This window comes from Triplophysa rosa, linkage group LG23 (assembly GCF_024868665.1).
Source record: "Triplophysa rosa linkage group LG23, Trosa_1v2, whole genome shotgun sequence".
Taxonomy (NCBI): Eukaryota; Metazoa; Chordata; class Actinopteri; order Cypriniformes; family Nemacheilidae; genus Triplophysa; species Triplophysa rosa.
The window spans coordinates 15,392,004-15,407,977 of NC_079912.1; the positions used below are offsets into that span (position 1 = coordinate 15,392,004).

Below are 15,974 nucleotides of genomic sequence, written 5' to 3' on the forward strand. Positions count from 1 at the left end.
AACCGTTGCAAATGTTTTGTTTATCAAACAAAGAAATTTGCATTTTGAAGAAAGTAGGTAACCAAACACTGGCTCCCATTGACTTCTATTGTATGGACACAAAACCACTTTTTATTTTGAGATATTTCTCAAAATATATATTTTTTTGTGTTCCACAGAGTCATATAGAGGTTTTGCACACCGCAGTTTAAACACAAAGCACTAATCTGCATTAGGATAAAGGCATTAAATGCTTGAGGTTAAGCTCCAAGCAAAAGAGTTTACAACTCCATCTAAACAGAGAGACCTCGCCGCTCCAGAAAAACATTTACATTACCTTATATGTGACAAACTTAGATCTGTTATTCTACATTTATAATCGCAATTCAATTATACTGTATAGGCTGCACAAATTATATATGTTTTGATATTGCAGGCCTACATGAGAAAACTTCAGGGCCAGATGATCTCGGTTTGACAATGTAGATGTTTGTTTGTACACTATTACCTCTCATGGCCCATTTTCTCTTACAGAATGTCTTTTTCTTTGGTTCTGATAAAGATATGCAAATTCTAAAATAGTAAGAGATTCTAATCTTTCGAAACTGAACTCTATGGGGTCAGATCCTCTCCGCTCCTGGCGATGTTCCTCATTATGTTTTCAGGAGAAAAGGCACAATTTTAATTCCGAAACCCTTTAGACCATTCAAGATGTTCGGCGAAATCTGATTTGCATGAAGTCATAAATGTATAAAAACCACTGAGACAGAAATGTGACAGCAACCAAATCTCAGGATAGAGTGTGTGCGGCATAATCCCTAAAAACATGGAATTAAGAACACATTCTTGTGAAATTCTCCTAATGCTGGGTTCACACCAAACGCGAACAATCGTTATTATGCAAAGTTCGTTACTTTTGCATGAGTGATGCGATCTGACAAAATTTTCTACCTTCGCGGAAGACGAGATTGACGTGGGTTCGCGGCAATCACACCATCCGATTCGCGCCATTCGCACCGCCTGACGCAAGTTCGCATCTATACGCGTCTTTGCATTGACTATGTATGTAATTTACTCGCGCCAAACACTTAATTCGCGTTTGGTCTGAACCCAGTGTGAGAGGAACAACGTTTGAATTCCTCAGAAATAATGTATTAATTTAACAAAAACAGATATTTTTAAGAAATATACTTATTGTACAACTGTATAAGTACACCATTATACATAATGCTTTTAAACAAACATTAGTTTGGAAAAGCTTACTACTTTACTACTTTTCTGCAATATCCACTAGGTATTCTGCACAGTTTCAAACTATTAAATTAAAGTAGTATTACATTTCTCTAAGCATTAAAATCTCATGAAATATTATTATCGAATGTGCTTAGCTTGCTTTGTGGGTTATAAATTGAGCTTTCCTGCAGAATAAAAGTACAAAGGGTTAAATGTTTGGTAGAAAGTATATGTTGCAAAGTGTGCAGTAAGTAAACTATTAGTTATCAAAAGAAGAAAAGTTAATATTCATTTCACTTCTTGTGGCAAACAAGCTTTTACAGGACCAAAATGCTGCTAAAATATACAGAAGCTCCTACAATATCAAAGCACCGACTTTTTTTTCTCCTCCATCCAACTCTCTTTGCTCAACTTACTGCATATTAAAATTATCAGCAGGAATCATACCAGGAGGACGTGCGTACCTCTAAAATCTAATTTATTGCGTCTTCTTGAGCGACACACAAGAAATCATTCTTAACATCCCCGGCACATACTGCTTGAACAAACATGGCACTTTCAGCACATTTAAGTTTTAACAAGTTTCAGCCCAATTGAATTTCATACCGAGCACGAATCGAAACTTTATAGAAACTGGCTGTTTGTTACCAATAGTTTGGGCCAATAAATGATTAATGATAAATGATAAATGAGCAAATAAACAAGCTCTAGAATAAAGCCATAAAATGATACTGCATCAGACAGAAAATAGTGAAATTAAACATTTACATAAATTATTTATTACTAAATAAATTCATCTTTACATCCTTATCACAAGGAAATTAATCACTGTTACGACTTACGAGCTCACATGCAGTATGAGATCACACAATGAATTTCCCTCTTGGTAAATGTGCACCTGTTACAAAACTATTTTTTCCATAATTCTTCATACTTTATCATACAAGATCAATTTGAATGGTAATTTTTAATTGACATTAAAACAGCTGACACCCAATGTGAATCGTGACATGTGACTTCTGAATCCATACGCATCTATATAAACAGACTACCGAGACCTGTTTGAAGGTTATTGTTTATTATGTTAAAGTGTAAACCAAAATTTACAGAAAGATATTCAAAGACTATGTATAAAACATCAACCGAGGTTGATCTGTCACATGACTACATGTAAAAGCACACGGCTGTTACTGGTGTCTATATTTTACATCATATACGTGTGAGAGTATAGGTGTAAAGAATATATAAAACCCTTCACGATCAAATTAAGACCTAAAACGAATTTGCTGGCACACCAATGTTAATCTAACAACCTCATGTCAAAACTATTGGCATAATGTATACGGCACCATGAAAATCATTAAATATCTTGTTAAAATGATATCACACAATTTCTTTCATTATAATCTTTGATGAAGTACAAGGCTTGTTTGGTTTAGGCACCGATCAACAAAATGTAGTCATTATCCGAAGATTTATCTGTATTAAAAAGGATTTCATGTTGTAATCCTTTCCAAATGAAGATGTGATGGGCACACAAGCCTTGTTATCAGTACTCCGACTGATATCACAAAACTGTCTCCTAATCTCTCATTTATTTCTCCAATCACTTATTTTGCATATTAATCGCATCTCAACACATCCGTGTCCATTCTGCGAATACCATCTCAACTCAATATTTCTGTATCTTTACTGCAAGGCTTTCAGACTATAAATCCAAGCTTATTTTCAGTAGAGTTTATTAGCAGTACTTTGCGGAGATAGAGTTCATCTCTCTTTGCGAAAGCGTTAACAGGGGTCAGAGTGTTTCTATGTGCCGGCTAGATTGTCTAGAAAAACAAGATCCAATATCAGTCTCCTCCACTCGGCTCAGAAAGGTGTCATGGAAAAATAACAACCTAGCTGTCGTGTAGCAACACGAACGGTATACTCCTGTCAGTGTTTTAAATGAGAAACACATCATCTATTAGAGTCTGGTATCACTACAGTTTGTTTAAATAAACTAGAAGTTCCATTTGTTTTTCTTTTTTTCAGTTTTGTCAATTGTGATAATAAAAGACCATTCCTGTGTTGCAAAGACAAGACAAAGGAATAAAGTCTGGTCCACGTGCAACACCTTCTGGCCAAGTAACAGCTAAGTTGGCTAAGAACTACACAACTTGATGACTTCTATAGGGGAGGGTAAATCTAAATCTAAATCTGGTTTACGTGCTGCTTTGTTATGAACAAAACAATTTTTTCACATACTCCTATGGAGTTTTTTCAAAATTTGTTTCTGCTACAGACCAGAATAATTCCTTACATTGTGAAGCTTATTGAGAAGTATATACTCTGACCATTTAGACACCAAAACATCTGGCAGTGTTGCTAAAATGGTTAAAAACATGAAAAAATCTTAGATTAAGATATCAACCTCATTTACATTTATGCATTTGACAGACGCTTTAAGTCCCTGTGAACCAGAAGTAGCCATCGTTTTTACTTCCGTATTTTGACACATTTCCGAGTGAAATGGAATTTCGAATGAGAAAAATAGTGGGCGTGGCTTGCGTCTTTTTCTGCAATTTGATTGGATGTATAAAAACAGCAGTTGCATTTTGAAATGGAACTGGCAGCAGATTGGCAGTTAAAGGGGCGGAGTTAACGGATGCTCCGCCCAAGTCATCTAACATACGTTATTTAAAATGGATAATCGCTTCAGGACGGAAGTGCATTTTCAGATTTTAACTGAAGATTATGAGGGCACACAAATTTTAAAAAGAGAATGACCCACATTTATAAACCATTTACAATAAACGCTGCAATATTTCATGGAAAAATAGGCATTGTAATTTTTTTGTTCAGTGGGACTTTAAAAGCAACTTACATTGCATTATACTATACATTTGTATCTGGGTATGTGCAATCCCTGGGATCAAAGCCATGCTCTAACCACTGAGCTACAGGAGATCGAATCAATAGCTCCTATGTCTTGGGCCAATAGGTAACCATCTATCAACATTCTAGAAACCTAAAAGCACCCTAATAACCACATAGCAATGCTCGGCTAATATCTCAGAACACTTTAGCAACGCGATGGCAACCACAGAGAACACCTTAGCAACGCCATGGCAACCACAGAGAACACCCTAGTATGGCAACGCTATGCGCAAGGACCACTCACATTGTGAGTTTCACCTATCTTATCAAAACACTTAAAGGCATAGCTCACCCAAAAATGACAATTCTCTCATTATTTATTCACCCTTGTGTCATTCCGAACCTGTATGATTTTCTTTCTTCTTCAGGACAGAAAAGGAGATATTTTGAAGAACGTTCGTAACCAAACAACACTGACCCCCATTGACTTCCACTATATATGAGACATTTCTCAAAATATCTTCTTTTGTGTTCCACAGAAGAGTCATATACAGGTTTGGAACGACATTAGAATAAATAAATGATGACAGAATTTACATTTTTAGGTAGACGTTCCCATCAAATAAAAATGGAGATCTACAGTTCCCATTCAAAACGCATCCTCATATCTGTTTCCATTCATTTGTCAAACGATATAAGGTTGATACAGATCCAAACAGATGACTGAGAGAGCTGCAGAGGTCCAGCGTGGCGGTCCTTCAGACTGAGTCACCCGCCTGTGATGAGATAATGTGGGCTGGAGAACATCAAATTACAGACAGCAAGCCGTGAGATGTTTATACTCACAGTTTGCTATTCTCCCTCATGGAGCCCTCGGTTTCCAATAAACAAGCTTTATTCAACAGCTATGAAGTTAACAGTGAATAGTCAAGCCAAGACATCCAGTGTGGAGCGGCATCTGCTGTGATCTAACATCAAAGGCACAGTTTTGAGACGGATACGGAGAGAGAGGGGTTTTCATGATAAGCAGGATTAATGTATGCATGCATAGAAAATGAATCTCATTACGCTTAGGGAAGAACAAACACATGCAAAAAACATATTTACAGTTATTCACACATAGGAATGAGAGGGGTTCCGACTAGGGTCAATGGGCGGGTTGAGAAATCTTAAAATTACAGAGAAACATAATAATAGCTGGTATGTATTTGTATGCGATATGATTTGGTTCTCCTGTCCACATAGATGTGCAAATGTACGTGAACAATGTGTTGGCTAAAGGGAGTTATGACTCACACACAGCCTGCCAACAACACAAAACTGTTGCACATATTACTGTAGCTATTACTGATCTACTTTATGAAATTACTTAACAAATTAAGCCATCCAAACGAAATCTATTTCAAATTTGTATATTTTTTTAACATTAATAGTGTTTTTGTGAAAAACCTTTCTAATGCATCTCTACTGTTGATGCAATCATTCATTGTGTAATGAATTAAATAACTTAAAATAAAAAAGAATATATGAATATTAATAAATCAAGTCATTTTTAATGGCGGATTCGTAATGTTAAAAAACATTATACGATCCTTGTCAAGTCATTTTTAAAAAAGAAATATAAATTAATTAATCAATCCATGGCTTTGATCACTTATCGATGATAACATAGTTGACAAATAATAAAATAAAATCACACAATTTTTATGAACCACCTAATGCATCTCCATTCTTATATGACAATCATTCATTTATTAATAAGTAACAACTTGAAAGACATTCATATCAATTCATGCCAAAAAGATATCAATCAAGTCAGGTTAATGTCTTAATCTTTACATTTGTAACTTTTCCCCATAATCTTCAAAACTGGCTTACTCCCTTGCCATGTGGTCAACTCATTTGTCAATCATTGTTTGCATGTGTTAATCAGTAAATCAATATAAAATCACATATCATTGATAACCAATATCAAATATCACTTATTAATACTATTCAATCACTTATCAATGATCTATCAACATCAATGATCGACAATCACTGTCTTCATCGCTCAGTAACTCACCACCAGTGTGGGGACTCCGGCGACTAGCGCGTAAAGCAGCGCCGGCGGGATCGCGCTCGCGTCCTCTGGTCCGAGGTAGGGTTTCGTGTAGGCGGTCTCATAGCAGAAGAACCCCTGCACGTGCACGTTGAAGGTGTCCGTGTACTCGAAGTAATATGCCAGCATGACCGTGCCCGCCATGATCACCAGCTGGAAATAAAGCATGGTCGTCAGAGATCGGGGCAGGAACATCTGCTTTCGGTAAAGTCCGGTGCCCGTTACGGTTCCCGCATCTCGCCCAGAGCGCACGCGAGGTTGGCACGCGTAGACGCACGCGCTCGCATGGCACTGCGCTCGAGCCGGACTGAGAGAGAGCGCGATGTGTGCCCGTCTGTGAGGCGCGCTCCCGCGTCTTATCATCATCCGCTCTGAAGGGTTAAAGCTTCACGGAGAGAGAGAGTATGACAGACAGAGGGTGTGCATTTGAGAGAGAGAGAGAGATACGCCTAGCCCTAAATTACCTAACATCACATCTGTTCTTTTAACTCTAAAAATTGACTGAGAGAATGAGAGAGAGTGAGATCCCGACGACTTCAACTTTCATGGCCATTCCGACACCATTTAATTTACACATATTTTATCACCATCTCAAAAGTTTTGACACTCGGCCTTTCCAGAGCCTAAATTTGATCTTTAATAAACCACCTCATTTATTAACCCATCAGACAGCTGTGATAAAGCCTTACGGGAATTCATTCTTTATCTTCCCCCAAAACATTAATAAAACTCAAGCGAGATCTTCCATCCCTGCTGAAACCCCTCAGATGTTCGCATTAACCTTGCAGAGAATCAATTACAGCGCCAACATACAGTATGTGCGACAGGGTGATGTGGTGGAGCTGTGCATCTGTTATAAACTCTCAGAGAATGAATTGTGATAATTAGACAGCTGTTATTTACATTAGCGTGACAGTGAGGATATATCTGGGTACAACAGAGGAGAGAGATGGCACATGTTGAGTCAGAGTGAGTGTTCTCCACCAGAACAGCAGTGAAACGAGCAGTTTTTGTATCACTACACAACCATTCTGATCCCACTGAGATAGCAAGAATCATAGGGAGTCCATGATTTGGAAATTCGAAAAATTTAAATCTTGAATTGAATTTCCCCATTGTATGTACTTTATTCAAAAGACTGTACCAGCACGTGTTCAGCAACATGATTCATGATCCAGGAATCTTTGAACTATGAACAAGTTACATGTTTGATGTATTACCATGATACATTTATTATTTTCTTTACTGTTCGGAAAACCCCCAAGGAGCAGAATGACCTACATTGACTTACCACAAGTCATACATACTATATGCAGGCGCTTACGGTATTAAAAAGATATAATAAAATATTAGAAAGAAATAAAACAAACATTAAATAACTAAATTATATCCAAATATCCCTTAAAAGCACATTTCACTTTATCGTAACTTTTAAATAAATAGCACTTATTAAAAAGCTAAACAACAAACACTTCAAAGCAACTTGTGAGCTGCAGTGTTTCATAAGAAAGTCTCCAGCGTGTTACAGGAGTTCTGAAGGGACTCTCTAAGCTGTTTTCAGCTGAACCATATTGAAATAAACATCATGATTTGTTCATTAATAAAAAAAGACAATTCTGTGCTCTCCTTTCTACCGCAGATGTGGGATTTGAAATTCCACTTTAGGCAATTGTGAAAAGGTTTGGTATTGTTTTGGTACTGATAGATCGGTTTTGTTGAATTAAATGAATAGTATATACTATATAGTATAGTATATAGTATATTTAGTATACAGTACATTTATTCAACTTCATGTCATTCCAAACATGACTTTCTTTCTTCTGCGGAACACAAAGGAAGATATTTTGAAGAACGTTGGTAAGCAAACAACACTGGACCCCCATTGACTTCCGTTGTATGGACACAAAACCACTGAGACATTTCTCCAAAATATCTTCTTTTGTCATCCAGTAAGTCATACAGGTTTGGAATGACATGACGGTGAATAAATGATGAGAGAATTTTTATTTGGGTGAACTACCCATCTGTGCAGTTTCACCAATATCACTAAAAAAAGACCCCTGAAGACCACAACACAACTACAATACACAATACAACTAATACAATGAATACAATTATGTTTAACTACAAGGTCTGGACAGTTTCTGAATGCATGAAAAAGAAAGCAGGCCAGCTGGTTGTGTAGATATCTGTAATTCAAGATCATGTAATTGATCCCTGGCGAATAATGAAAAGATAATTACAAAGTAGATCAAACTCATCAAGTCTCCCCAAATTCGCTGTCATTTTAATTAAAAATACAGTATATGCAAATTAAAGGCTAATAGCCCACCTGACATATTTTACAGTATATTTGTATCACATTGCAATGGTGAATGTGAGCGACCATCCGAGGATGATCTAATACACAAGAAAAGTCAATTAAACGGTTTTATCGCATTTTTAATTTCGTTTAATTATGTATCCTGTGTCAGGAAAATATTGTCCTTTAACTTAAAGTGTCCTTCAAACATCCAATAAAAACCGAGGGAACATGACATTTGGAGAATGGACATTTGGGAACAGGACATTGAACGATTATGTTTAGGAGAATACCCTTATAAAAAGTTTTTTTTAAAGTGCACCATCAGCCAAGAATGCCTTTGATATGTGTGAAATAGATGCATAAAAAACCTGTTAACATAACCTCATTAAAAATGAAAATTCTTTCATCATTTATTCACCCCCATGTACAGTACTTCCAAACCTATATCTTTCTTCTGTAGAACACAAAAGAAGATATTTTTAGGAACGTTGGTAACCAAAAAACATTGGCCCCCATTATATGGAAACAAAAACCACTGAGACATTTCTCAAAATACCTCCAAAGTCAAAGTTTAGAATAATATGACACTGAGTCAATAATATGACACTGAGTCAAACCCAGCATCAAATCCACAACGTTATATGAACGTTTCGTGTATAACCGAAAAGAACCCTCTCTCTCCTTCTACCAGACAGAGGTGTCCACCTATTTATCCATCTCATGATTCTTTTAAATGGATTTAAGACAGATACTTCACAGTGCACTTTAATCATCCATTTCTTCCATAGAAAAAAGGCATGGGTGTAATGAAGCATTAAACTCAATATTAATGGGATCATTCAGGAAATAAGGAAGAGAAGACCCGAAGGCAGTGTATTTTACTCTACTGTATCTCGCTCTCTTTCTCTCTCCGCCAGCAGTGTTCCTTGAAGCATTAACTCCTTTTATGAATGTTGCTGAGAATATTGCCACCTCACAAAGTCTCATCACCTGAGAGAAGGAGCTGCCTGTAAGATTACATTTGACTAGTCTTTTGTTAAGACAGTGGGAGTTTTATTAGGCCATTCTTTCGGTTGACACGAAGACATTTGATAGAGAGAAAATGATACAGATTTACAGGGCCATTGGTTATGTCAACAGGTGATTTTATGCATCGATTTCATGTGCGTGTCAAAGTGTCTAATTATATCACAGTCTATTTAATGGCTCTTGGAATATGTGATTATTATTATAAAAGATTATTTGTAACACTTTGTGTTCAAATGTTTTATATATGAATCACTAAATTGTATAATAGATTGAATCCTTTCATTGCTGCTAGTTTTAAAGGTCCAGTGTGTGATTTTTTTGGAGGGTCTATCGACATTGATGCAATATATTACCCATAACTATGTCTTTAGAGGTGTATAAAGAGCTTACATAATGAAGCGTTATGTTTTTTATTACCATAGAATGAGCTATTTCTATCTACATACACCGCGGGTCTCCTTGCGTGGAATTCGCCATGTTGTTTCTACAGTAGCCCTAAACGGACAAACTGCTCTATAGAGCGCGCTTCGTAAATATGTTATCTCCTTTGGCAAAGAAGCGAAAGCATGACGACATTTTAGTCCTTTGTCAGCCGCCGTAGTGCTTCGAAAGGGAGGGGTGAAGTGAGCTGCTGGTTGCAATTCGCAACCTTACCACCAGATGTCCCTAAAATCTCCACATTGCTCTTTTAAGTACAGTATGACTCTTGTATCACACTGCCATCTCTTTCTTCTCCAATAATAAGAAAATTCAACCTAAATCAACGTTTGAAGTCTATTTATTCATTCAGTAGATAGCAATTTAACAATTATTGTACAATCATTCAGTTCAAAATAGCACAGAATGTACAATGACCAAGTAGTATGTACTACACCACCAAACAGATTTTTAGGGAATCAAATCTATCAAGAATTATAAAAAGTCAACTTTCAGATCTTCTGCCATGTTTTTTAAGTTTGTACAAAATGTAAGCAAACAATGAATTAGCCAGAGTGATGCTGCTTGGCAGCCTAACTGTGATCTACAGCCAAACATCAATTTTTAAATAATCTGAAGTCATTGTACAATAGTTCAGAAATTCATACCAAAGTTAATATGCAAGGGAAAACTTAGATCAAACACCTGGCGGGTAAATCGGTTCCCATTTCTTTCAAATGAGCCTTCAATGAACTCACAGTCCCACAATTATCGTGCATAATATAAGAGAGGTTGATACAGTAAGTTAGACACAAAAATAGTCTGCTCATCAGTTACGCAGAGTTGAAACTGCATGCTGTTGCTCAAGTGATATTAAAAATATACAGACACACTAAAACTATATTCAAATAACACTCAATTCCACAGCACTATGAATCAGGTTAAATTACTTTTTGCTTGACAGGTAACCTAAAAAATGTGCTGACATCTAAATAAACCTAAAAAATCAGGTTGACTGATTGTTACACCAACAAGCATTATTTTTACAAGTAAAATAATTTACATTACATTTATCCAAAGCCAGTTGTGGTGCATTCAATCAATACATTTTATTCGCATTATGTGTCCCCTCTGGGGATCAAAGCCATGACCTTTGAGTTGCTCACACTGCTCTGTGTAACTCATTAAAATAGATTGCTAAGGTAAAAAATTCCACTTTTTATAGTGTAGGATTGTGCACTGAAGATGGACATCTAGACACAATCTCTTATGTTCTTGAATACTAGTAACTTTTATTAGGGTATTTGGAAAAAATTATAGTCTTCCATTGGCTGTACAGATATATCTCTAAAATGTAGAAAGAGGCCTTTAGTTCATTTCGATTTCTATTAAAAGGAACTTAAACTCTGCTTCTGCTTCATCGCTACAGATGTGTTGCGCCATCTAGTGGTGCATCAAAAAAAAAAATTTCTCCCAACTACAAAAATCAAGTAGGCCCAAAGCATGACTAAAATATGAACTTCTGAACAAATTAATGTGCACATTATTTACTAATATATATATATGAAAAACTATTCATTTGAATCCATTATAAAAGGCAACGTCTGTCTAACAGTTTTATGAAGCACAACTCTAATCTACAATGAATGAATAATCTTTTATGTGACTTAACGGCTGTTCATGCATCACAAACCACAATTATGCAGAAAATCTACATTTTGCTCAAAGCGGAAACAACCCAGAACAGAACGCCTGTCAAGAATCTCTTCCCTCTTAGAATTGATATTTCAATCCAAAGCTCTCTACAAACCTTATCTCTAGACAGATCTCCACAAAGAATTTCAGGCCACTTGCAAATATTTGCAGACGGGTCTGCCGATGATTGCCGTGGCACAGCAAATAGCGGTTTCATTCCCGCGGCCCTGTGCCAGCCTCAGCCCTTCAGATTAATGAGGATGGGTCCGTGGGGAGAGCTGACCAAGCATTTCATTACAAGCTAACAATAAAAGCTAATTCAGGGCAGTCCCTAGTCACTTTGATCCCTCCGGACAGCGCTAACTAATCGGGAAGGGACATAAGAAAAAACTTTGCAGCACATTGTGCATGACAACAACTTCTTAGGAGGAGGCCACTGACAAGCCTGCGTGCATGTAAAATGCTTCTTTGCAAACCTCTGCCACACAAAAAGATTTATTGACGAGGGTTTGCTAAAATGTAGAATAATCTGCCAGAGACAAGAAAGAATTAGACGGTCAAGTGTTTCAACATAGTAATAGATTTTCAAATGCTATAAATAAATGAATAGCAATGCTAGAACATTTTAAACAAAATTGACAGACTTTCAGGTTAATATGAAATAAGTGTAGAGAGTACTACAGCAAAAAGTAACGCAGAATAATATATTGTTAAAAAACAAACATTTGGGAATGCTGGGAAATCCAATAAAAACCCAATATAGGCATATACTTAATTCAGTAACTGTATACCTGTATACACATCAGCCTTTACTGTATATGCAGTTGAATATATGACTTTTATAAATGCAAAAAACACAAAGAGCCAAATGAATGCAACACATCGTCCTCATTTAGGTCAATGAGAGCTTCTGATGGTCTATTATACTGCATTATTTGGCAATACATCAACAAATGAATGTGCTAAGAAGAGTTTCTGCCCCATTAGGTCTGAGTGAGTAGTGCTATAACTCTGGGTGATTTAGACCTCTGTGAAGGCACTGGGACCTCAGTGAATGTAAGTCCGGCCCACACACAGAAAACTGCAGAACATTAAACACATCCCTCTGCAGCTGGGCTCAGCCGGGTAGGCGAGTCGCTTCCGCAACCCACTCCAGAAAATGTATTGATGTAAAAGCTGTAATTTATTATGCCAGTAATGCCACAGTAATGCACATGGATTTCAAATCTCCTAAACAGGTAATAATCCTGTATAGTTTGTAAGGAATACTAAAAAAGACTAGGCTATAAATTATGAACAAATAAATGCAGAAAATGTTTAAAAATATACTGTATAATGTAGGAATCAATACACAAACAATATATAGGCCTATTATTATAAAATATAGTACAAACAAACACAAATAGTTCAGATAAAAGCTCATGTATGGAACTGTAAGAATATTACAATTAAATTGAACATTAAAGACAAAAAATGTACGCCCTTTTAAAAACTAAAAAGTATTTAGATTTATTTCGGAACTGTAATCCGGCAGATGTTGCGTCCGGAATAAAAAAAACAGTCTAGAATGTGATTTTGTTCAATCTCATGCGTCGCAGACCGATCCGCGTATGACGTCCAAGTACCGCGAGAGCGATTCTGCTGCTTATGCTTTCGACCAGTTCTCGCGGTACTTGGACGTTGTAGGCTGATGGGCTGCACATCGCCGCACGGAATACTGCGAAATTAAATTTCATACTTTATTAGTTGCTGATTGATGCTGCGCTTTCTTATGTGAGGTAAATAACTATTATTATATAGAGATTCGTGGTGATAAAGGTCTTGATTAAATAGCTTTAATTGCTTTTAGATTTCGCAGTCAGAAATCTCGCCTTTGTAGGCTATCAGTAGTGGTGGCCAGATGAAGCCTCATGAAGCTTTTCAGCCAAGTGGTTCACAAAAGGGTTCATTTCTCGAGGCTTCATTTGCTCACAACACTATCTGGTGGTCAAAGAGGGTAAAACAAGCACATACATTACAGATGTGCCTGATGTGGTCTGTGATACACAGTATTTGCGCCAGTTAAGGCTAAGAAATAACGGTGAAGAAAAAAACCATTTCCACATAAACTAATCTATTTATATGATTATAATATTTCTGGTGGTATATAATATAATTATTGTATAACATAACTGTGTAATTAACTTATTGGCTTGAAATTAATGGGGCCATCAAATGTGTGTAAATCAATTATTTGGTCATAATAGGCAGAAGGGGAAATATTATTATTCTAAAACTGTAAAATGTCTGGGTTTAACTGGGCAGAGGGCAGTGAATGTGCTTGTGGTACTTGGTTTATATAGCTGTCAAAATGTCGCGGCAAGATTCAAACCGCTTACTGAACCACTCAGGCGGAAGCGAGGCTTCAGACGACATCTATGACGTCATTGGTCTAAATACAAGCCTCGATACGCGCTTCACTGAAAGCTTCCAGGATTTCTCGACACACGCTCCGAAGACTCGGCTCAGAACGTAACATCACTAGCTATCAGCACAATAATAGGTTTGCTTATTCTTCAGTGACACGTCCTCCTCCACATTCTTTTTCATTTTTATATCAAGGCCAAAGACGTCTTCAGGGATTGCAGTTCAAGCAAGGACAAACTGTGTACTTAACTAAAACTCACACGTAACACAAAGTTGCTGTCGTTTGAGTTTACACTGTGCCAGCTGTCGCGCTTGCTTGTTAATGCCGCGTATAAACTTCAAGGTCATTTAAAAACTGCATTTGTTATCATTAGTATGCAGATCATTATGTTTGACGTTTATTTGGCAGCTTACCTCCACAGTCAGATATTTGTAGAATTCTTTGCGACTTCTGAAATCAGGCATTTTCGTACTTTTGATGCCTGAAAGTCAAAATACATGGACATTATAGGCCTACTTGTTTGAAAAGTAGGAACAGTAACAGCAAGCACCACTGGATGGCGCCGGTGATCATCTTTTGAAGTTTGCACCAGCTCTTGTTCAGGCGGGGTATAGCTTTACGAACTACTATAATATTTCTGACTCAAATCACACTTATTTATAAATATAAGTACAGTTATATTCTATTTACAAATGCACTACATGCTTATTGTTATTTCTTAATAATAAACCATTATTCCTCATAGAGATTAACAGAAAGGGCCTGCGTTCATGGCCAAATTCTTACAGAGTTACATCGTTCATCTCTTTCTTGTCATATTTGGTTATCAGACATGATGTACAGTATATATTTGGTTTGTGACCAAGATACAGTACGTGAACCCTATTGGAATGTCAAATAAGAGAAGGGGATATCTGATTTGAGAATAAAAATAATACAATGTGAATCATGTTGTAGTCTTGTGTTTTTTCCGGTTATTTCCATGATATTCATAGCCATGTTTATTTCTCTGTTCATCTGTGCACATATAAACAATTTAATTTGCCATATGCAATTTGTAGATTATTTTTACACTGTACAAATGGCAAACACAAACTTCTAACATCTTCAATCAAAACAAAGTCGATATTTGTGATTCAGTGTTTCCCTGCAGAAATCAACTCAAAAGTTTCACAACTTAGGAACGAGTCTCCTTAACACAACTGACACGTAATATTAAATGTATTCTCTCGCAAAACCTTATCCAATGTACATCATCCAAACTATTGTTCGTGAAAACACTCCAGTAGACATTTGACTGCATAATTACAATATCCTGACCATTGTTTACAGATATGCAAATGAATATCCAGTAAACATTGGCAAGGGGCGACTGCGCAGTTGCCATGGCCTTGTAAAGGCATCGCAGGACTTAAAGTGCGTGTGTATGTTGAGATGCAGTGAAATATAGAGTCCTACCTTTGCCAGTGGGACGTTATTGGCATCAGAAAGGACCCTGGTGCTCGTCGATCGCATGCGATCTCGGTTTGTCTAAGCGTATGCTTAATAACTTTTTAAAGCCTGATTTTGTCTATAAGCTATTGAACCCAACGGTTAATAACACCTCATGCACTCTGTGCTGCTGTTACTGCTTCTGCGCAGGCGCAGTTTCGTGCGCACTTCGCGTGGAAGTGTCTTCGCCTTCGTATCCTTTACCTCCCTTTGGCAGGTGTCTCCCAGGACACGAACACCTTTTGGGTTGTGTTTCTTCACGATTCTGGGTAGAGACATAAGAAACGCGGATGATGTCATCGTCTTATCTGGGATGTTTTTTTTTTCAGAATTGCACAGAACGTCTTTTAATAGTATTTTTAAACAGTAAATGATATATCCCTGCTGAAAACAAAAGAAACCACCACAGAAATTCTAACAGATGCAATTAGTTTTAATGGAAACTAGGGTGGGTCTCT

At 36.9% G+C, this 15,974-nt stretch overlaps 1 protein-coding gene across 2 annotated transcripts in view; it reads right to left on the reverse strand.

The window, feature by feature from the left end:
• Window positions 1-15,641, reverse strand: part of plppr5b (phospholipid phosphatase related 5b) — a 39,425-nt gene extending 23,784 nt beyond the window's left edge. For both annotated transcript variants that reach the window (XM_057322427.1, XM_057322426.1), the window contains exons 1-3: window positions 15,484-15,641; window positions 14,439-14,506; window positions 6,137-6,325 (exon numbers count right to left, since the gene is read on the reverse strand). In XM_057322427.1, the coding sequence (XP_057178410.1) occupies window positions 6,137-6,325; window positions 14,439-14,489 (240 nt within the window). In that variant the 5' untranslated portion in view covers window positions 14,490-14,506; window positions 15,484-15,641. The remainder of the gene's footprint in view (window positions 1-6,136; window positions 6,326-14,438; window positions 14,507-15,483) is intronic.
• Between the last annotated feature and the right edge of the window lie 333 nt (window positions 15,642-15,974).